Source organism: Canis lupus, chromosome 13 (assembly GCF_048164855.1).
Source record: "Canis lupus baileyi chromosome 13, mCanLup2.hap1, whole genome shotgun sequence".
Taxonomy (NCBI): domain Eukaryota; kingdom Metazoa; phylum Chordata; class Mammalia; order Carnivora; family Canidae; genus Canis; species Canis lupus.
In genome coordinates, this window is record NC_132850.1 from 16,525,106 (window position 1) to 16,549,694 (window position 24,589).

The 24,589-nt window shown below is 37.0% G+C and overlaps 1 protein-coding gene and 1 pseudogene across 1 annotated transcript in view; both read left to right on the top strand.

Annotated features, from left to right (window-relative positions):
* The window catches only part of ZSWIM5 (zinc finger SWIM-type containing 5), a 202,861-nt gene that overhangs the window by 175,025 nt on the left and 3,247 nt on the right, over nucleotides 1-24,589 (top strand). The window contains exons 12-13 of the mRNA XM_072772436.1: nucleotides 23,503-23,666; nucleotides 24,178-24,259. Coding sequence (XP_072628537.1) covers nucleotides 23,503-23,666; nucleotides 24,178-24,259 — 246 coding nt within the window. The remainder of the gene's footprint in view (nucleotides 1-23,502; nucleotides 23,667-24,177; nucleotides 24,260-24,589) is intronic.
* On the top strand, nucleotides 10,702-13,714 carry LOC140602144 (ATP synthase subunit ATP5MJ, mitochondrial pseudogene; annotated as a pseudogene).

Below are 24,589 nucleotides of genomic sequence, written 5' to 3' on the forward strand. Positions count from 1 at the left end.
TTTTCACCAATCTTATAGGCAAAAATCAATAAATTTGACAATAGGCATCCATGTAGGGGCTTGGGAAGAGGGTGTTAGTGGCATGGCATGGAGTATCAGATTCCCAGCAGTATAGGATGACTACACATCCAAGATGTTCAGTTAACCTCGAGCACTAGAAACACGAAGAAAACCGTACCAAAGCACATCATAATCAAGTTGTTTAAAACCAGTCTTAAAAGAGAAAATGTTACTTAAAAGAGTAAAAAAGAGAAAAAACACATATACAAAATTACAGAAGATTAAATATGATAGTAGGTTTCTCACCAGAAGCAGTATAAACCAGAAAAAAAGTAGAGAAAATTCTTCAGTACTTTTCATAAACTGTCAACCTAGAATTTTAAAATATCTTTCAAAAACAAAGGTGAGGGACGCCTGAGTGGCTCAGCGGTTGGGCATCTGCCTTCGGCTCGGGGCATGATCCTGGAGTCCCAGGATCGAGTCCCGCATTGGGCTCCCTGAATGGGGCCTGCTTCTCCCTCTGCCTGTGTCTCTGCCGCCGCCCCCCCCCCCATTAATAAATAAATAAATAAAGTCTTTTAAAAAAAAGGTGAAATAAACTTTTTCAGACAACCTCAATTGAATTAAAAATCAACAATAAAAAGATAACTGGAAGATCCACCAAATTTGGGGGAATTAAATGACACACTTCCACATAACTCACTAGACAAAGGGGGGAAAAAGAGGATTAGAATATATTTAAACTGAAGGAAAATGAAAGAAAAGCATATCAAAGCTTTTGGAATACGTCTAAAGCTTTACATAGAAGGAAATTTTTGCACTAAATGCCTATATCTGAGAAGAAGAATGGTTTCAAATCAGTGATCTGAGTTCTCACCTTAATCAGAAACCAGTAAAAGAAGATCAAATGAAACTAAAAGTAAGCAGAGGAAAGGAAATGATAAAAATCATAGCATAAATCAATAAATAGAATGTAGAAAAACAGTAGATAAAATCCATGAAACCAAACCCTGTTTGTTTGAAAAGAAAAAATTGAAATCTCTTTCCAGATTGATGAAGAAAAAAAGAAAGATGAAAATCACCAATCCCAAGAATGAGAAAGGTGATATCACAACAAATTCTAAAGACATAAAAATTGTAACAAAGGAATTTTGTGAACAATTTTGTAAATAAATTAAATAATATAAACAGGGTGGTCTAATTCCTTGAAAAATACAAACTACCAAAACTCATTCAAGAATAAATAAGGATGAGTTCGGAATATACCCAAAAGAATTAAAAACTTGGATTCATGGGGCAACTGACTCCGTGTGTTAAGCGCCTGGGATCTAGCCCCTCATCAGGTTCCCTGCTCAGTGGGAGTCTGCTTCTCCTTCTCCTGCTCCTCCTGCTTATAGTCTCTCTCTCCAAATAAATAAATAAATAAATAAATAATCTTAAAAAAAATCTTGGACTCCGATACTTGTTACATCAATGTTGATAACAGGATTATTCACAATAGCAAAAAATTGGAAATGTATCTTTCAATAGATAAACAGATAAAATGTGATCTATGCATTCAGTGGAATATTAATTTAGCTATAAAAAAGAATGCAGTTCTGATACCTGCTACAACATGGATGGGCCTTAAAAACATGCTAAATGAAATAAAACAAACAAAAGGATAAATATTCTATGATTCTGCTTATATGAGGTACGTAGAATGGCCACAGGAAAGAAACATCAATAAATGCTAAACTAATGGGCAAACATTTTATTAGGAAAGGGATATTTATGTAGTCTCAACGTATCTCTCTACAAAGCACTTCTTAATCATAAAAGGAAAAAGTGCAACCCTACTAAAGAGTAAGCTTAAGCTGGCAGAGTAAAGTGGCTGCAGTTAATATAAATTCAAAGAGGCAGAAAGCAACATAGAGGAGAAATTAAAAAAAAAAAAAAAAAAGAAAAGAAAGTAGAATACTGAGCCTGAGGAAGTTAGTTATTATTTAATGAACCATAGAGTTTCTGTTTGGGATTATGAAAAGTTCTGGAAATGTATAGTGGCCATAGCTGCATAGCATTGTGAAATGAATTTAATGTCATTGAATTGTATGTTTAAATAGAATGGTGAATTTTATGTATATTTTATCACAATAAAAATAATAAATAGAAATGAACATCAGAGGGCTCCTGGGTGGCTCAGTGATGGAGCGTCTGCCTTTAGCTCAGGTCCTGATCCAGGGGTCCTCGGATTGAATCCCACATTGGGCTCCCCGCAGGGAGCCTGCTTCTCCCTCTGCCTATGTCTCTGCTTCTCTCTGTGTTTCTCTTGAATGGATAAATAAAATCTTTAAAAAAAAATGAACATCAAAAAATTGAATTTGTAGTTAAAAACCTTTCCACAAAGAAAAATCCAGGCCTACATGGCTTCACTGGTAACTTCTACCAAATATTTAAGGAAAACGTGTAACAATTCTATACAAACTCTTCCAGAAAATTGGAAAGGAGGAAATATTTCCCAGCTTGATCTATGAAGCCAACATTACTCTGATAATAAAACCAGTCAAAAATCATTATTTAAAAAGATAAAAAAAAAAAGAAAAACACGGGATCCATCGGTGGCTCAACAGTTTAGCACCTGCCTTTGGCCCAGGGTGCGATCCTGGAGTCCTGGGATCGAGTCCCATGTTGGGCTCCTGGCGTGGAGCCTGCTTCTCCCTCCTCCTGTGTCTCTGCCTCTCTCTCTATGTCTATCATAAATAAATAAATAAATCTTAAAACAAAACAAAACAGGGCAGCCCCGGGGGCCCAGCGGTTTGGCACCACCTTCGGCCTTGGGTGTGATCGTGGAGACCCGAAATCGAGTCCCACATCGGGCTCCCTGCATGGAGCCTGCTTCTCCCTCTGCCTCTCTCTCCCTCTGCCTCTCTCTCCCTCTCGCTCTGTCATAAATAAATAAATAAATAAATAAATAAATAAATAAATAAATAAAAATCTTAAAAAAAAAAAAAAAAGCACACTACAGGGACACTTGGGTGGCTCAGCAACTGAGTGTCTGCCTTTGGCTCAGGGTGGGATCCTGGTATCCGAGATCGAGTCCCACATCAGGCTCCCTGCTTGGAGCCTGCTTCTCCCTCTGCCTAGGTCTCTGCTTCTCTCTCTCTCTGTGTCTCTCATGAATAAATAAATAAAATATTTTAAAAATAAATAAAAATTAAAAAGCCACTATAAACTAATATTCTTATGAGCATAGATGCAAAATTTCTTAATTAAAATGTTAACAGATTTGATCCAATAGTATATGTTAAAAAGATAAAACATGACAAAGTAGGGTTTATGCCAGGAATGTAAGGTTAGTTTAACACTCAAAAATCAATCACTGTGATTCACCATACTAATAGAATAAAAGAGAAAACCCATGGGTTATTTCATCATTTTAATAATCCAGAGAAAACATTTAATAAAATCTAACATGAATTCCTAATAAGAACATTAAAAACTCTTAACAAACTAGGAAAAGAAATAAACTTCCTCAACTTGATAAAGGATATCTAAGATACAGCTACTCTTATATTTAATAGTAAAAGATTGAATCCTTTCTTTCTAACATCGGGAACAAGGCAAAGATGTTTGCCTTCAGCTCTTCATTCAGCATCATACTGGTGGTTCTGTTAGAATAAAACAATAAAAAAAATAATAAAAGATATCCAAATTAGGAAGGAAGAAGTAGCGATGCCTAGCTGGCTTGGTTGGTGGAGCATATGATTCTTGATCTCAGGGTGTGAATTCAAGCCCCACACTGGATGTAGAGATTACTTAAAAATAAAATCTTTTTTTTTTAAGATTATATTTATTTATTCATGAGAGAGAGAGAGAGAGGCAGAGACACAGGTAGAGGGAGAACCAGGCTCCATGCAGGAAGCCTGACATGGGACTCGATCCCGGGACTCCAGGGTCACTCCCTGGGCCGAAGGCAAGCACTAAACCGCTGAGCCACCCAGGGATCCCCCTTAAAAATAAAATCTTAAAAAGGAAGTAAAACTGTCTATTCTCAGATGACATGCTCATCTATGTAGGAAATCCTATGAAATTTACAAGAAGCTAATAAAATTAATAATGAGTTTAGCAAAGTTGCAGGATACAAAATCGGTATACAGAAATCAGTGTACCAGCAATGAACAATTAGAAATTGAAATTTTAAAAATATTCAATACTATTATAATAGTATAAGAAAATATGAAATACTTGAGAATAAACTCAACAAAAAGTGTTCAAAACTTATACAATGAAAATCACAAAACAGAGAGAAATGAAAGAAGACCTAAATAATGGAAAGACAAAAAAATAAAATAAATGGAAAGACATACTGCACCTATAGATTAGAAGACTCAATATTATTAAATGTTGATTTTCTACAAAGTGATGTATAGATTCAATGCAATTCCAATCAAAATTCCAAAAAGCCTTTGAGATAGATATTATCTGATTCTAAAATTTGTATGAAAATTCAGAGGACCTAGAGTAGCCAAAAACAATTTTGCAGAAGGAGAAAAAGTAGCAAACCTAACACTATCTGATTTCAAGACTTATTATAAAGCATAATATTCAATGTGGAATTATTTGTATTAAGATGGACAAATCAGTGAGAAAGAATAGTCCCAAATTAGACTCATGCATATTTGGTCAGTTTATTTTAATAAACAGCAAAGCCAATTCCATTGAGAAAAAAGGATAGTCTTCTCAACAAATGTTACAATAGATACAAAAATTGTCTTATAATGGATCAAGAAGTTTTACATCAAGCTTTTAGATGTAAAAACCAAAACTATACGACTTTTAGAAGAAAACATTGGAAAAATAATTTTTATTTTTTGTTAAGCAAAGATTTTGGGGATACAACAATAAAAGCACAACCCTTTTTAAAAGAAAAAGTTGGTAAATTGGACTTACCAAAATTAATAACTTTTGCTTTATGAAGTCTCTATTGAAATGAAGACAAGGGATCCCTTGGTGGCGCAGCGGTTTGGCGCCTGCCTTTGGCCCAGGGCGCGATCCTGGAGACCCGGGATCGAATCCCACGTCGGGCTCCCGGCGCATGGAGCCTGCTTCTCCCTCTGCCTGTGTCTCTGCCTCTCTCTCTCTCTCTGTGACTATCATAAATAAATAAAAATTTAAAAAAAAAATTAAAAAAAATATAAAACAAAAAAAATAAAGCTTTAAAAAAAAAAAAAAGAAATGAAGACAAGGGCAGCCTGGGTGGCTCAGTGGTTTAGCACCGCCTTCAGCCCAGGGCCTGATCCTGGAGACCTGGGATCGAGTCCCACATCAGGCTCCCTGCATGGAGCCTGCTTCTTCCTCTGCCTGTGTCTCTGCCTCTCTCTCTCTCTCTCTCTCTCTCTCTGTTATGAATAAATAAATGTTTTAAAAAATGAAGACAAGCCACAGACTGGGAGAAATATTTGCAAATCACATTATCTCCTAAAGGATTAGCATCCAGAATATGTAAAGAGTTCTCAAAACTCAATAAGAAGAAGAAGAACTCTTTTTTTTAAATGAGCAAAGATATGAAGAGATAACTCCACCAAAGAAGATATTCTGATGGAAAATAAACACATGAAAAAAATGTTCAATATTGTTAGTTCTTAGGTAAATACAGTAAAATCACAATAAGAAAAAGGTTAAATTTAAAAAGCTACAAGGACTGGCAAGGATGTGGAGCAAGTGGAGTTTTCAGACACTACAGGTAGGAACATAAGTGGCAAGACCACTTTGAAAAAACATTTTATAATTTTTTAAAAAGTTAAATGGATACCTATAAATACAATCTGCATTGCACTCCTAGGTAGTACTCTAAAGTAATCTGTATGAATTCTTCAACATGAATGTTCATAGCAGCTTTGTTTTTAATATCCAACAACTGGAAACAATCCAAATATCCATCCATAAGTGAAAGGACAAAAAAAAAAGTGTGATTTTAACCATACAGTGGAATACTACTCAGTTATGAAAAGGAATGAACTAGTGATACACACTACAACATGGATGAATCTCAAAATAATTATTGCTAAGTGAAAGAAGTCAGACCAAATGAAAACTGCATATTGTGTTATTCCATTTATATAAAATTCTGGAAAATGCACACTATAGTGACAGAAAGAAGATCAGTAGTCTCCTGGGAATGGGAGCTGGGGCAAGCTATGGTGAAAAGGAAGAAGGGATTACTAAGGGTCACAAGGAAACAACTTTGGAGTTGACCATATAATAATATTTAATTCAGCCCAGAAAACACCAATGGATACTAAAACTAGTGGATGAACATTTGATGAGGGATATTTACATTGACTCAAAGTATCTTTCCACAAAATACTTGTCAATCATAAAGGGATAGTATGTAACTTTACAATAGAGAAACTTGGCAGACATCGTTTTAATCAATCACAGTTTAAGACCATCAGAAATGAGTCAAGTCAAAATTATATATCACCACTTAGGAAGCTATAAGAACTTCAGGAAACACCAGGCATACCCAGATTGAAAGATATACTTACAAAATAACTAGTTTAATCTGCAAAGTGTCAAGGTCATGAATGTCCAGGGAAGACGGAGGAATTTTTCCAAAATGATGAAGACTAAAGAGGCAGGACAAATTAAATACAACATATGATCTTGTATAAAATATGTTTGCTATAAGGTACATTATTGGAACAATTGGTGAAACTTGAATAGAATCTGTAGTAGATGATAATAATATATCAAGATTAATTTCCTTACTTTGATGGTTGTATAGTGAGTATGTAGAACAGTTTCCTTGTTTGCCAAAAGTGTAGACTACAGTATTAAGGAGTGATGGGGCATCAAGTCACATACTTACTTTGAATGCTTCAACATTAAGAAAAGATCACTCTACTATTCTTGAAATATTTCTGTAAATTTGAAATTATTTCAAAATAAATAATAAAAGAAAACATTTTTTTTAAAAGAAAACATTTTGCTAAAACATTGTGTTTATAAAGGTATGGATGGAGTAGGAGTATAGATTGGTAATCCTTTGTGGAGGGTAGTTTGGCATAGCTAGGAAAATTACAGTGCATATTTCCTTTGACCCAGAAGTTTCATTTCTAGTATTTTATCTTAAAAATATATTTGTGCCCAAATGTGAAATGATGTTTGTACTAGGTTATTCAGTCCAACATTGTTTGTAATTTTAAAATATTTTAAACACTCTAGGTATTCATCAATAGGAGACAGATTAAAAATATATTATGTCGGGAACCCTGGGTGGCGCAGAGGTTTAGCGCCTGCCTTTGGCCCAGGGTGCGATCCTGGAGACCCGGGATCAAGTCCCATGTCGGGCTCCCGGTGCATGGAGCCTGCTTCTCCCTCTGCCTATGTCTCTGCCTCTCTCTCTCTCTCTCTGTGTGTGACTATCATAAATAAATAAAAATTAAAAAATAAAAAAATAAAAATAAAATAAAAATAAAAATATATTATGTCCAAAATCTCTTACATGGAATTTGAAAAGCTGTGAAAATCCAAACTATTTGTAAGTTTCACAGCAAAACCTGACCTCTGCTGACATTAGGCATTAGTTGTTCAACACTCTTAGTCACATACATCTTTGCTGTTCACTGATACTGTATTGCCTTCTTTGTGTTGTCATTTTGTCCACTTGAGTTCAATTGTCCTGTAAAAATGTCCAGAAAATTGAAGATAAGAAATGAAAGCATCTATCATTTTTAGTAGCACAGAAAACAGAGTTAGTGTAGAAGCTTGATTAGGTATGTCTGTGAGGCATATTACCAAAGAATAGGGTTTGGGAATTAACACAACATGTGACTTAAAAAAATAGACAAAGTGTTGAAGTTTTACCAGGACAACATACCCAGACCTAATGAAGAACAGAATATTTTTCAGAGGGCAAAAAATGAAGATGTTGACATGACCATGATTGAATAGATTGAACAATGAAGCAGTGTGACTATGCCACTGACTGATTTTTGGTCATGAAAAAAGCTAGAATATGTCATGAAGGACTGAACATATTTAAGGTGAGTATAAAATATCAGGACTGGCTGCAGAAATTTAGGAAGCATCATGGTATAAAATATCTTAATATCTATGATGAAGAAGCTTCTATTTATCATGAAGTAAAAATTATTTTGATAAATTTGTTAATATAATTTTTTATTAAAGATTTTTATTTATTTATGAGATACACAGAGAGAGGCAGAGACACAGGCAGAGGGAGAAGCAGGCTCCATGCAAGGGAGCCTGATATGGGACTCAATCCTGGGTCTCCAGAATCACGCCCTGGGCCGAAGGCAGCGCTAAACTGCTGAGCCACCCAGGGGTCCCCTGTTAAGATAACTTTTAATGAAAACCTTAGTATCAAACATGTATACAATGCTGATGAAACAGTTCTGTTCTAGCCTGTATTCTTTTTTTAAAAAAACTAATAATGATTAATAAGCAAAAGGTTTTAAGCACAGCTTGAAAGTCCCAGGATATGTCAATGCACCAGACAGGTAAAGTTAGAAACAGCCAATATCCAAGATGTTTCAAAAGTTGTTCACAATTTATTTTTTAGGGTGTAAACAAAAAAAAGCATAAGTAAGAGATTTTTCTAACTGACTCAATACTCTGTACCAATGATATGAACTTGTTGCACAGAACCTGGACTGGAAGAAAACCATATACTATTCCTGGACTGCTACCATTCCACACATACCCCTCCTGAACTTATGACCAAGAAATTTCACTCCCAATGAGGAGCAAATATAAATACTTTTTTCATACTCTATGCTTAGCAGCAGTTAATTTCCAAGACTTCTTTAAAAAGTTATTGCAGGGATCCCTGGGTGGCGCAGTGGTTTGGCGCCTGCCTTTGGCCCAGGGCACGATCCTGGAGACCCGGGATCAAATCCCACGTCAGGCTCCCGGTGCATGGAGCCTGCTTCTCCCTCTGCCTGTGTCTCTGCCTCTCTCTCTCTCTGTGACTATCATAAATAAATAAAAATTTAAAAAAAAAATAAAAAAATAAAAAAAAATAAAAAGTTATTGCAGAAGCTTGATCAAGCCATAATGATGCCATTTACACAGTTGCTGGTGCTCAGAATGATTGATTTGGCAGAGACTTTGGCTTACAATAATGTTTGAAAGTAAACCTGTAGATAAAGACTTGGAAAAAAAAAAAAAAAAAAAAGACTTGGAAGGATTTTGTGACATTAATGAGACGATATATATAGTTGTATTACTTACACTAAAACTTTATTCATTGGAAGTCTAAATAAGTCAGAATCTTGCTACTCAAAGTGTGGTCAGTGGACAAGCAGCATCAGCATCACCTGGAGGCTTGTTAGAAATGCAAATTTCCAGACCCCCTGAAAGAATCTCCGTGGGTGTAGCTCAAGAATATATATTTAAACAAATTCTCAAGATGACTTTATGATCACTACGGTTGTAGAAGCACTGAGGTAGAGCAATCTGATATCAAAAAATTCTGAATAAAAGTATTTATTGTACATTCCTTGCAAGATAGAAAAACTGCTACAGCAGTGTTAACATTGGTTTCATGTTAAGTAAGCATGAGACTAGTAGTGATGACAGTGGTGAGATACAAAGATGGGAAAAAATCTCCATAGGTAGTACAGGGGAAATGCATGAGCATTTAATTGACCTTGAATAAAATATGCATTTATCAGTGACGAGGTTGTGGCTGCTTACTTAATTAAAGAAACTGACTATCTAGAAAACCATATTAATAAGATACATTACCCTAGATTTTTAAAGGTCATCTATTGTAGTGTTGCTTTATCATTAAAGAATTCCATTCCTGGCCCATCATTAAATATCTAATTCTGATCCTTGGTAACAATAATAACAAACTTGATGAAACCTTTTGACCTAGATCCTCAAGAAATGAAATGTAGCAAATATTTGTTGCATGTATATATAGAGATATTTAGTTTGGTTTTACAAAATATTTTATTGAATATTTTCTTAGAAATAAAGAATACGAAGTATTTGTGATCTGTATCACACCATTTCATTTCTCAGTTTACAGCTGTAGTGATGAATAACAAAACTGATTTTGCTCTTCATCCCAACTAGTGTGAATATTTTTTTATTCACAGTGTATTTAATTATGGGGTCTTGCCCTAAGCCTACTGCAAGGATTATGTATAATGTGTGCATAAATTATCTTTCTGTTAAAAAAGTGCTGAATTCCAAAACACCAAGGGTTTTGAACAAGGAGTTGTGGATCTGTACATCCATAAATGGAATACTGTGCAGCCATTTAAAAGAAAAGGAGCTCTTTATGTGCTAATGTGGAAGAATCTCCAAGATATGTTGATATGTGGGGGGAAAAATAACATGTGAATCTTTGTATACTAGGCTACTGTTTATGAGGGCTTTTTTAAGGAGTGGAACTAGATAATGTATTTTCTTATATCCATCAAATATCCTAGAAGGAAATTTTATTTTTTTAAAGATTTATTTATTTATTCATGAGAGAGAGAGAGAGAGAGAGAAGCAGAGACACAGGAGGAGGGAGAAGCAGGCTCCATGCCGGGAGCCTGACGCGGGACTCGATCCCGGGACTCTAGGATCGCGCCCTGGGCCAAAGGCAGGCGCTAAACTGCCGAGCCACCCAGGGATCCCCTGGAAGGAAATTTTTAAAAACCCATACTATTGATTGCATATAGGGTTAGAAGTGGGTGAATGAGGGTCAGGGGTGAGGGGGGAGAAAGAATTTTTAGTTATTTATCTTTTGTATCTTTTCAACATTGAACCATATGAATATTTCCAAATGTTTAAATTATAACTGTCAATAGAAACTCCTTAAATTGAAATACAAAGAGAAAAAAAGAATGGTGGGATGAGGGTACCTAGAATAGAATACTGAGAACTGTGGGACAATTAAAAAAGATATCTAGCATATACATGATGGGACTACCAGAAGGAGAAGAAAGAAAGGAACAGAAGAAATATTTGAAGTAGTAATGGCAGAGAATTTTCCAAAATTAGTGACAGACACCAGAACACAGATCCAGGAAGACCAAGAAGACCAAGAAGTATGAACACCAAAAAAGTTTCTTCTAAACATATCCTATTCAAACTGCAGGAGACCAAAGACAGAGAAATCCTGAAAGAAGCCAGAGAACAAAACCACCTTACCTATAGAGAAATAAAGATAGGAATTACACCAGTACACAAACTATGCATGCAAGAGAGAGTGAAGTGAAATATATATAAGGTATTGAAAAGAAAAAACCACCAACCTAGAATTCAGTATCCAAATAAATTACCCTCCAAAAGTAAAGGAGAAATAAAGACTTTCTCAGACAAAAACTGAGGGAATCTTTTGCCAGTAACTTGCTTTGCGAAAAGTCCTTCAGGAAAATTGGGCAGCCCCTGTGGCGCAGCGGTTTAGCACTGCCTGCAGCCCAGGGTATGATCCTGGAGACCCGGGATCGAGTCCCGCATCGGGCTCACTGCATGGAGCCTGCTTCTCCCTTTGCCTATGTCTCTGCCTCTCTCTCTCTCTGTGACTATCATAAATAAATAAAAATTTAAAAAAAAGAATTTAAAAAAAAAAGAAGGGAAGAGTATTAGAGAAGAAATAAATGAAGGTAAAATAAAACCTTTGGGTATTTTAAATTCTTAGTTGAGCTAATAGATAACTACTTGTTTAAAATAATAATAGCAGGGGTGCCTGGCTGGCTCAGCTGATAGAGCATGTGACTCTTGATCTCTGGTCTGTAAGTTTGAGCCCCATGTTGGGTATAGAGACTACTTAAAAATAAAATCTTAAGGGGACACCTGGACACCTCAGCGGTTGAGCATCTGCCTTCAGCTCAGGGCATGATCCCGGGATCCAGGATCAAGTCCCACATCAGGATCCCTGAGGGGAGCCTGCTTGTCCCTCTGCCTATGTCTCTCTCTCTCTCTCTCTCTCTCTCTCTGTGTCTCTCATGAATAAATAAATAAATCTTTAAAAATAAAATAAAATCTTAGGGATGCCTAGGTGACTCAATCACTTAAGCATCAAACTCTTGATTTTGGCACAGGTCATGATCTCAGGGTTGTGAGATATGAGCCACACTTCTGGCTCCATGCTGGACATGAACCTGCTTAAGATTCTTATTTTCACTCTCTCTGCCTCCTTCCCTCCATCCCTCTCTAAAAATAAATAAATAAATATCTTAAAAATCTGTTTAAAAAATTTAGGGCTTGAGTGGCTCAGTTGGTTAAGCATCTGCCTGCGGCTCAGGTCATGATCCCAGGATCCTTGGATTGAGCCCTACATCAGGCTCAGTCAGCTCAAGCAGCTGGGAGCTTGCTTCTCCTTCTCCCTCTACTCCAACCCCTATTCATGCTTGCTCGCTCGCTCTCTCTCTCTCCCTCAAATAAATAAAATCTTTAAAAAAATAAAAATAAAAATTTAAATAATAATAGCAATGTATAGACACAATATATTGGGTGATTATAGCTTAAAGATAATGAAATGAATGACAGCAATGATGTTACAGAAGGAAAGGAAAAATTGAGAATACTATTATGAGGTACCTTATTAAATGGTATAGTTATTTGAAAATAAACTTAGATTTATTGTAAATGTATACTGCAACTCTAGGGCAAACACTAAAATAATTTTTAAGAGAAGTATAATTGATAAGAAGAAAAAAATAAATCATTAAAAAAATGCTCAGTGTAAGCCATATGGCCAAAAAGGGAAGAGATTTTTAAAAAGAACAACAACAACAACAAAAAAAAAAAAACACAAAAAAAAATTAAAAAAAAAGAAGAACAGTGTAATGAATAGAAAACAGATAACAAATATGGTAGATATTAATCCAACTATATCAGTAATCACTTTAAGTGTTAGTGGTCTAAATACGACAATTAAAGACAGACTGGGATGCTGGGTGACTCAGTCAGTTGAGCATCCAACTCTTGGTTTCAGCTAGGGTCATGATGTTGGGGTCTTGGGATCAAACCCTGAATCAGACTCTGTGCTCAGTTGGGGAGCCGGCTTGAGAGTTATTTTGCTCTCCCTCTGCCCCTCCTGACACTGGAATGTTCTCTCTCAAATGCATAAATCTTTAATAAAAATACAAATCTTTAAAAGACAGAGACTGACAGCAAATTTAAAACAAAAAACTGAAGGCTTAATTATACGCTGTCTACAAGAAACCCAGTTTAAATATAAAGACACAGGGTGACCCTTCCAAGTCATTGGTAGTGGGTGTCACAGCAGCCTGAGCTGGGGGTCTTGCACTGAGATGCTTCAAAACCTTGTTAAAAATGTTTGGATCCCCATGAAGCCCTACTATACCCAAGCTTACCATGAGATTTAGTTAGGAATGGGGTTAATAAGCATCATCATTTATAAAATCAGGAGTGCTGATAAAAGAAGTAAAGCTTTGAAAGCTTCGAGTCCTGCGCCAGTTCATGGCCAGCTCAGAGTACATATCAGATGGAACGTCAGTTTGGCTGTAAATCTCAGCACACTCTCTTACCCGGGAACATGGAGCCCCGCCATACACTTGTAGATATGTCCTCTGTGGTGTGAATAAATGTAACTGTGAGGGGAAATAAATAAATAAATAAATAAGTAAAGGGAGGGATCAATGACCTAAATATAAGAGCTAAAGCCATAAACTTCATACAAGGAAATGTAGGGATAAATCTTTATGACCTCAGACTTGTCAGTGGGATCTTAGATATGACATCAAGGGCAGCCCAGGTGGCTCAGTAGTTTAGCACCGCCTTCAGCCCAGGGCGTGATCCTGGAGACCCAGGATCGAGTCCCACATCGGGCTCCCTGCATGGAGCCTGCTTCTTCCTCTGCCTGTGTCTCTGCCTCTCTCTCTGTGCCTCTCATGAATAAATAAATAAAATCTTTAAAAAAAGAGATATGACATCAAACTATGAACAGCAAAGGAAAAAAACTAATTGGACTTCATCAAAATTAAAAGCTTTTGGGGGTGCCTGGCTGGCTTGATTTGGTGGAGCATGTGATTCTTGATCTCAGGGTTGTAAGTTCAAGTGCCTCTACATTGTGTGTAGAGGTGACTTAAAAGTAAAATGTTTTAAAAAATTAAAAACTTTTATTTTAAAAAAAGATTTTATTATTTATTCATGAGAGACAGAGACAGAGAGAGAGAGAGAGAGAGGCAGAGACACAGGCAGAGGGAGAAGCAGGCTCCATGCAGGGAGCCTGACACGGGACTCGATCCCGGGTCTCCAGGATCACGCCCTGGGCTGAAGGCGGCGCTGAACCACTGGGCCACCAGGGCTGTCCATAAAGAAATTAAAAACTTAAAGAATGTTGTCAAGAAAGTAAAAAAAGACAACTTGCAGGATGGAAGAAACTATTTGTAAATTTTTTATATCTGATAAAGGCTTAATAAATAAATATATGAAGAATTACAACCCAACAACAAAAAGACAACCCAATTTTTTATAAATTTATTTTTTATTGGTGTTCAATTTGCCAACATATAGAATAACACCCAGTGCTCATCCCATCAAGTGCCCCCCTCAGTGCCCGTCACCAAGTTCCCCCACCACCCGCCCACCTCCCCTTCCACCACCCCTAGTTCGTTTCCCAGAGTTAGGATCTCTCATAGACAACCCAATTTAAAAATATGCAAGACTTAAACATTTTTTCAAAGATGATATATAAGTAATAAGCAAATGAAAACATACTCAACATCATTAGTCATTAAGGAAATACAATCAAAACCACAATGGGATACTACTTACATCCACTAGGATGGCTATTATAAAAAATAATAAAACAAGTGTTGGCAAAGATGTGGAGAAATTGGGATGTCAAACATTCCAACAGCTGCTGTTGGAAAACAGTTCCTGAAAATTTTACTTTTTTCCTTTTTTTTAATGTAAGCTCTAGACCCAGTGTGGGGCCTGAATTCATGACTCCAGGAGCAAGAGTCACAGGCTCCACTGATTGAGCCAGCTAGGCACCCCACTCCTGAAAATTTTAAATAGAATTACCATATTAGCCAGTTATTCTGCTTCTAGGTATACACCCAAAACTGTTGAAAAGAGGGATTCTAAAAGATACTTACACATCAATGTTCATTGCCGCATTATTCATAACAGCCAAAGGTTGGAAACAACTGAAGTATCTTTCAACATAAGCATGGATAAGTAAAAATATATATATTATGTATATGTATATATATATACACACACACAAATGGATATTAAATCATAAAAAGAAATGGCATTATGATAACATGCTACAACTTGAGGGAACCTTGAAGACATGCTAAGTGAAATAATCCAGATACAAAATGATAAATATTATATGATTACATTTGTATGAAATAGCTACAACAGATAAATTACTAAAGACAGAAAGTAGTTTAGAGTTTTACCAGGGGCTTCTGTCCGGGGTGATTAAAGTTTTACAAATAGTGGTAATATTTACACAACATTTTGAATGTGACCATTCAGTTGTACACTTAAAATGGTTAAAATAGCAAGTTTTATTATATATATTTACCTCAAATTAGATAGATAGATAAATTAATAAACTGGTAAAGAGTGCCAGAACAAGCAAATAGGCCCTATGGACAAACACTGAACATCACTGGGCTTCATCTTTATCTCAGTACCTTTAGGCAGATATTTAATTTCTCTGTGAGTGAACTTATATGCTTTGCCTTTCAAACAGAGGCCCAGAGCACCTGAGTGGCTCAGTCAGTTAAGGATCTGACTTTTGATTTCAGCTCAGGTCAGGATCTCAGGGTCTTGGGATCAAGCCCTGCATCAGGCTCTGTTTTGGGCACGGAGCTTGCTTGAGATTCTCTCTCTTTAATCCTCCCCTCACTTGTGCACTCTCTCTCTTAAAAGAAAAAACAGAGGCCAGGGCTTTAAACAAACAAAGAGTGTCAGCACCCTGGCCCTCACTTTCCATACCCTATAGCCTACTGCCAGACTAGCTGCACTGAAAACAGGAAGAGTCTGGGAAAGATACTCTCCCAGGAAAGCATGCATGGTAGTTTAGCCAGTCTGTATTTTTCATCTTTATTTTTTTAAGATTGTTTTTTATTTATTTATTCATAGAGACAGAGAGAGATCAGCAGAGACACAGGCAGAGGGAGAAGCAGGCACCATGCAAGAGAGCCTGACGTGGGACTCGATCCAGGGTCTCCAGGATCACACCCTAGGCTGCAGGTGGCGCTAAACCGCTGTGCCACCGGAGCTGCCCTGTTTTTTTCATCTTTAAAAATATTTCTTAAACACAGAGTTCAACAACAACAAAACATGGAGAAAGGTATACCATGCTAACACAAATCAAAAGAAAGCTTGAGTGCCTGTATAAATTTAAGACAAGACAACATCAATACATGGAAAATTACAGAGATAAAGAGGATTATTCCTTAGTGATAAAAGGGGTCAGTTCTCCAGAAGACATCATAATCCTTAATGTGTATTTAACAAAAGAACACCAAAGTGTGAGGTAAAAACTGAGCAAAGCAAAATAGACAAATCTATTGTAGTTGGAGGATTCAACATCCTTCTATCAGTAATTGACAAATCCAGGAGGCAGAAAATTAGTAAGGATATACTTGAACTAAATAGCAATATCCATGAACTGTATCCAATTTACATTTATATAATACTTCATCAAATAAGAACAGCATGCACATTCTTCTCAAGCTCGCGTGGAACATTCACCAAGACAGATCACATTCTGGACCATAAAACACACCTAAGTAATTTGAAAGAAATTATACAAAGTATGCTCTCAGACCACAGTGGAATTAAACTAGAAATCAATAACAGAAGGATAACTGGAAAAATCCCAAAAACATGAAGGTTAAACAACATACTTCTAAATTGCATGTAGGTTGGGCAGCCCCGGTGGCTCAGGGGTTTAGCACCGCCTTCAGCCTGGGGCGTGATCCTGGAGACCCAGGATTGAGTCCTGCGTTGGGTTCCCTGCATGGAGCCTGCTTCTCCCTCTGCCTGTGTCGCTGCCTCTGTCTGTGTGTGTCTGTCATGAATAAATAAATAAAATCTTAAAAATAAGTAAATAAATTGCATGTAGGTCAAAGAAATCTCGAGAAATTTTTTAATATTTTGAACTAAATGGAAGTTAAAATACAAGTGATCAAAATACATGGGATATAGCAAAAACAGCTTGGAAGGAAATTTATAGCATTAAATGCATATGTTAGAAAAGAAAGAAAATTTAAAATCAATCTATCACCTCACACCTGTTAGAATGGTTATTATTAAAAAAGAGAGAGAGTTAGTGTTGGCAAGGATATGGAGAAAAAGGAAACCTAATGCAGTGTTTGTAGAAATGCAAATTGGTATAGCTACTTTTGAAGACAGCATGGAGCATCCTCAAAAATTTAAAGTAGAACTATCATATATGGTCCAGCAATCCTTCCAAATGTATATCCAAAGGAAATGAAATCACTATCTCAAAGAGTTATCTACACCCCTGTATTGATTGCATTGCAGCATTATTCACAATAGCCAAGATTTGGAAACAACCTAAGTGTCCAACAATGGATAAATATAGTGTGCACACACACACAGAGGAGTTTATTCAGCCATAAAAAGAAAGAAAACACAGCCATTTATGACACATGCTCCTGAGGGCATTGTGTTTAGTTTTCACTGTATATATATAAATCAGAAAAAGACAAATATGGTATGGTCTCACTTATATGTGGAATCTAAAAATGCCAAACTCATAAAAACAGAGAGTAGATTGGTGGTTGCCAGGGCCTGAGGGCTGGGAGAAATGGGAAGATTTTGGTTAAAAGGTACAGATTTTCTGTTACAATTAAATAGTTCTTGGAATATAATGTGTGACACAATGATTGTAGTTAACAGTACTGTGTTGTATTCTTGAAATCTGCTAAGAGAATAAATTTTATTTTTTTATTTTATTGAATTCAATTAACATATAATTACTATTGGTTTCAGAGGTAGAGGTCAGTGACTCATCAGTCTTACATAATACCCATTGCTCATTAGATCACGTGTCCTCTTTAATGTCCATCACCCAGTTATCGTATCCCCTCACTCCCTTCCTCTCCAGCGACTCTGTTTCCTATTATTAAGTCTCTTATGGTTTGTCTCCCTTAAGAAAATAAATGTTCTCACCACAGACACACACACACACACACACACACACACACACACACAGAAAATGATGAGAGGTTCTGGGCACCCAGTAAATAAACAGCACTTAATTTTTTATTTAAAAAAAAAAAAAAAAAGAAAATGATGAGAGGTGATGAATATGTTAATTAACCTTATTGTGATAATCATTTGTAATATGTATATCAAATCACACTGTATGCCTTAAACTTACACAATGTTTTATATCTCAGTAAAGCTGAGGGGGGATAAAATAAAATCAATAATCTAAGCTTCCATGTTAGAAAACTAAAGAAGAACAATGTAAACTTAAAGCCAGCAGAAGAAAAGAAATAAAAACTAGAGAAAAAAATCAATGAAATTGAAAATGGGAAAAAATGCAGAAAACTCAATGAAAGCAAAAGGTACTTCTTTGAAAAGATCAATAAAATTGATAAACACCTAGCCAGACTAACCAAGAAAAGAGAAGACATAAATTACTAATATCATAAATGGAAAATTATGAACAGCTGTATTTCCACAAATTTGATATCTTCAATGATGAACCAATTCCTTGAAAAACACAATCCACCAAAACTTAAATATGGAGAAATCAAATTACATCAAATATTTAAAGAATAAACTATACAAACTGTCTAAAATCTGTTCTAGAAAATAGAAGCAGAGAGAACAGCTACCTCATCTTATGAGGCCAGCATTACTCTAATACCAAAACCAGATAAAGACAGTACAAGAAAGGAAAACTGCACACCAGTATCACTCATGAATATAAGTACAAAAATCCTCAACAAAATATTAGCAAATTGAATCCAACAAAGTATAAAAAGAATTCTATATCAGGACAAAATGGGATATGCCAGGCTGATTCAGCACTTGAAAATCAATTAATGGGGACACCTGGGTGGCTCAGTGGTTGAGCATCTGACTTCAGCTCAGGGGTGATCCCGGTCCGGTGATCGAGTCCTGCTTTGGGCTTCCTGCGAAGAGCCCACTTCTCCCTCTATCAATGTCTCTGCCTCTTTCTCTGTGTCTCTCATGAATAAATAAATAAAATCTTAAAAAAGAAAATCAATTAATGTAACCCATCACATCAACAGATTAGAGAAGAAAGGTTATATATCAATATATGCAAGAAAAATATTTGACAAAATCCAACATCTATTCATGATTTAAAAACAACAACTTAGCAAACCAGGAATAGAAGAGAACCAGCTCAACTTTATAAAGAATATCTACAAAGAACCTGTAGCTATCATCATACTCAGTGGAGAGAAACTAGTTACTTTAACCTGAAAATCAGGAATAAGATAAGAATGTTCCTTCCCACTCACTCCCATTCAATATCATACTGGAAGTCCTGGCTAATGCAGTAAGACAAGAAAGGAAGTAAGAGGTGTATAGATTAGGAAAGAAAAAATAAAACTGCCTTTGTATGCAAATGAGATGATTGTCTATAAAGAAAATTTCAATCAACAACAACAAAATACTAGAATAAGTGACTCTAACAAGGTTGCAAGATACAAGGTTAATACATAAAAAAATCACTGTTTTCTAAATGCAGATTTTTAAAAAAAGTATTCCACATATTGCATACTTTGAACCTGTTCCCATAAAACATCCTAGTTTGTAGCCTAGAGATTATTGACTTTAAGAATTAAAGATTTCATGCAAAATTTAAAATCTATATAAACAAAAGTCTACCATATGATTTCACTTATATGTGGAATCTAAAAAACAAATGAATAAAGAAAAAGCAGAAGCAGACCCCTAAATACAGAAAAGAAACTAGTGGTTGCCAGCAGGGAGAGAAGCAAGGGAATGGGCGAGATGGGTAAAGGGGAGTGGGAGATACACGCTTCCAGTTATGGAATGAACATGTCACAGGGATGAAAGGTACAACATAGGGAATATAGTCGCTCATGTTCTAATAGCATTGTTTGGTGACAGATGGTCACTACACTTGTGAGCATAGCATAATTTACAGAGTTGAATCACTATGTTGTACACTTGAAACTGTAACATGTAACATTGTGGGTCAACTATACTGCAGTTTTAGAAAAAGAAACATCTTTAAATAAATAGATATGTATGTAGGCAAAAACATACGAATATAGGAAGGCAGTTGACTTTTATTTATATTGTATGTCAGTTGCTTCCCTATATACTAGCCATGAGCAATTGAAATTTGAAATTAAAAACAATATATTGGGAATCCCTGGGTGGCTCGGCAGTTTAGCACCTGCCTTTGGCCCAGGGCGCGTTCCTGGAGTCCCGGGATCGAGTCCCACGTTGGGCTCCTGGCATGGAGCCTGCTTCTCCCTCCTCCTGTGTCTCTGCCTCTGTGTGTGTGTGTGTGTGTGTGTGTGTGTGTGTCTATCATGAATAAATAAATCTTTAAAAAAATAAAATAAAAATAACAACAATATATTTAGGGGCACCTGGGTAGCTCAGTGGTTGAGCATCTGCCTTTGGCTCAGGTAGTGATCCCAGGGTCCTGGGATCAAGTCCCATATTAGGCTCCCTGCAGGAAGCCTGCTTCTCCTTCTGCCTATCCCTGTGTCTCTCATGAATAAATAAAATCTTTAAAAAAAAACAATACATTTACGTTAGCACCCTCTAAAAAAGTACTCAGTAAATCTAACAAAATATATACAAGATCTATATGAGGGAAACTATAAAACTTTGATGAGGGACGCCTGGGTGGCTCAGCGGTTGGGCGCCTGCCTTCAGCTCAGGTCATGATCCTGGGATCCAGGATTGAGTCCCACATTAGGCTCCCTGTGAAGAGACTCCCTGTGCTTCTCCCTCTGCCTATGTCTCTGCGTCTCTCTCTCTCTCTCTCTCAGTCTGTGTCTCTCGTGAATAAATAAATAAATCAAAAAAAAAAACTTTGATGAAAGAAATCAAAGATCTAAATAAATAGAATTTCCATGTCCATAGATAGGAATACTCAATATTATTATTACATTAGTTCTTCCTAGCTTGCTCTGTAGCTTTAATACAATCATAGCCAAATTCCCAACAAGTTACTTAATATGTCATTAGGAAAATGAAAATTAAAACAAAAAGGAGATACCATTACATACCTATTAGAATGGCTAAAATCCAAAATATTGACATCAAATACTGGTAAGGATATGGAGCAACAGGAACTCTCACTGCTTGTAGTAATGCAAAAGGTGCAGCCACTTTCAAAGAAGACAGTTTGGCAGTTTTTTTACAAAGCTAAACATAGGCTTACCATCGTGCTCCTAGGTATTTTACCAAATGAGTTGAAAACTCATGTCCACACAAAAACTCGCGCACAGATGTTTATAGCAGCTATATTTGTAACTGCCAAAAACTAGAAGCAACCAAGATGTCCTTCCAAAGGTTATTGGATAAACAAACTGTGGAGGGCACTTTTGAGGACTGGGTGTGGCATGTAACAGATGAATCGCTAAGTTCTACCTCTGAAAATAGTAATACAGTATATGTTAATTAAATTTAATTTTTAAAAAACTGCGGTACATCTCATATAATGCAATATTATTTCCCAATAAAAAGAAATGAGCTATCGAGATTTAAAAAAAAAAACATGGAGCGACCTTAAATGTATATTGCTTGGTGAAGGAAGCCAGTCTGAAAGGTTACATACTGTGATTCCAAGTGTATGACATTGTGGAAAAGGCAAAATTATAGAGACAATAAAAATATCAGTATTCTTAGAGGGAATGAGGAGAGACATGAAGAGGGAGGCACAAGAGATATTGAAAGCAATCCATCTATGCTGTACAATAATGATGGGTCCATAATACCATGCCATGCCTTTATTAAAACCCATAGAACTACATAACACAGTGGACCCTAATGTAAACTGTGGTCTTCAGTTAATAATAATATGTCAATGTTGGTTAGTCAAATGTACCACGTTAATGTAAGACCTTAATAATAGGGGATGGGGCATCCAAGTGGCTCAGTTGTTGAGCATCTGCCTTTGGCTCAAGTCATGATCCGGGGTCCTGGGATCAAGTCCCACATCAGGCTCCCTCTGCCTATGTCTCTGCCTCTCTCTGTAGTCCTAAAAAATACCTCCTTCTGCATGGGCTGCTCAGCAGATGGTGAAATTAAAAAAAATAATAATAATAATAATAATAGGGGAAACTGGAAGTGGGGACAGGGTATATAAGAACTTTCTGTACTGTCTGCTCAATTTTCTATAAACCTACAACTACTTAAAAAATATGAAGTCTGGGGTGGCTGGGTGGTTCAGTTAGTTGAGTGTCCAGCTCTTGGTTTCAGCTCAGACCATGATCTCAGGGTTGTGGGATGTGGCCCCATGTCAGGCTCTGCATTCAGTGCAGTCTGCTTGAGACTCTCCCTCTCCCTTTGCCCCTCTCCCCCAAATAAATCTTTTAAAACATAAATAACATGAAGTCTGTTAATTTTAAAAATTGTTTTTAAAGATGATAGAAGAATAAAGGTAATCTCTCCCATAACTCTGACATCAAAAGATAACTACTGCTAAGACATTGGTATAAATATTCCTGGAGATTTTCTGACCATGTATATGCACTCATACACCATACACACACACACGTTGCTATTTATCTTTATTTACAAAAGTAGGATCATAGAATATTAACTATATATGTTATCTATAATTTTTACAACCCTAAAGTTTGTTTCTATTTTATAGATGAAGAAACTGAATTAGTAAATGGCTAAACTAGGTTCAATTCCCAATGCATTTCATTCCAAAGCCTATATACTCTTATCACTACACCTCTTTGTCAAAGAAGACCTACTTTTTGTTCTATCTTTCCATTTTATCCCTTCATAAAATACACCAGTCTTTCATATATTACCTTTATACAGTGACCTTCACTTCATATAGTATACATGCCCTTCCAGTGATATGTTTAACTCTGTGCACTAGTACTTTGTATAGAATCCTTGCCTGCTGAATGGGAAGTGGTAGCCCAGCTCCTTTTTGCTCTAGGAAGCTGCAGTGGGAGGCAATCAATGGGATTAGCATACTTTTTTGATAATAGCGTAGCTTCCTATGTCCTCTGTAATTAGCTCTCAAAAGTCAAGTGTTCATAAAAATTATTTCTGGGACTTAAGGAGTCTGAGGGAAGAAGGTGAAGGGTAGAGGAAAATGAAAAGGTGGAGAGAAGTGAATTCATGTGGGTGCCTGGTGAAGGAAGCAGTCTCCAGTGGGTTTAGTGGAGACAGAGCTTGTCTGCCCAAAAGGGATGGTTGCATTCAGAGGCATTCAGTGAATTGATAGTAGCCAGTTCAGCTAGTACCTATGTGATCAGTGGACTGTTCAGGGAGGCTTTAAAGAAGACCTGTCACTGCCCTTTGTCTCTGCACCTATAGGGGACACTCTGAGGCTCCGAACGATTCTGGAAGCAATACAGAAGCACATCCATTCTTCCTCTCTCATCTTCAAACTGGCCCAAGATGCATTCAAGATTGCCACTCCCACTGACAGTAGTACTGACAGCACCCTGCTCAATGTGGCCCTGGAGCTGGGGTTACAGGTATGAAGGAGGAGTGGGTCATTCCTGCTTTAGGCTTCTGGTCTAGGGATCATCAGTAGAAGATAAGATCCCAGAGGCCCTGGGCCTGAACCAGCCAAGCCTGGTTCTTTCTGTGTCCCCAGAACACAACTTGTCAGCTAGGCCTCTAGGTAAGAACTCTGTAAATTCAGCTCCATTTTGAAGTTAAGGACAGAAGCAATGTCCTTATGTAGCTTTAGGCTCCATAGGGCTCTCATTTTCTCCCCACCCACCCCCCATCCTTCCAAGTCAAGTCAAGCAAGGTGTGATAATAAGGACTTTATTTGTTACAGGTCATCAGAAAAGCCTTCTACCTGATTGGTGGGAGGGGTGGACAGAAATTAAACAAACCTGTCTGTACTTATCAGGAGAAAGATGGCTGCTTAAAGCACCAGTAAATACTTGTTGTGTAAATGAATGGCAGGGGGAAGTGGGGATGAAGAAGTCCTAACAGTTATGCTTAGCTAAGTGGAAATGCCTCTTTTTTGCCCAGGTGATGAGGATGACCTTATCAACTCTTAACTGGAGGCGCCGGGAAATGGTGCGGTGGTTGGTGACATGTGCTACAGAAGTGGGTGAGTCTCCCACCTCCCTCTAACTCCCAGGGGAAAGGAGTTCCTAGGCTCTACTCATAGAACAAGACAGAGAATCCTCAGAGTTCTCATATTCCTATTACTGGTGGTCTGGGGAAGAATGGGGCTACTGGTAGGAAAGATAGCCTTTGTTTAGCTAGCCCAGGCTCTGCCCTCACTGCTTGGACCATACCCTGATGTCAGCAGCACTTTGGCCCTCCAATCAGAGACATGTTTGAGAGAATGAATTTTCATCACCAGTATACAAGTGCACCCTTGGGAGGTGCTTGGCCCAGTGGTTTGGTCCATCTGTCTATGCTTCTGAAAAACCCC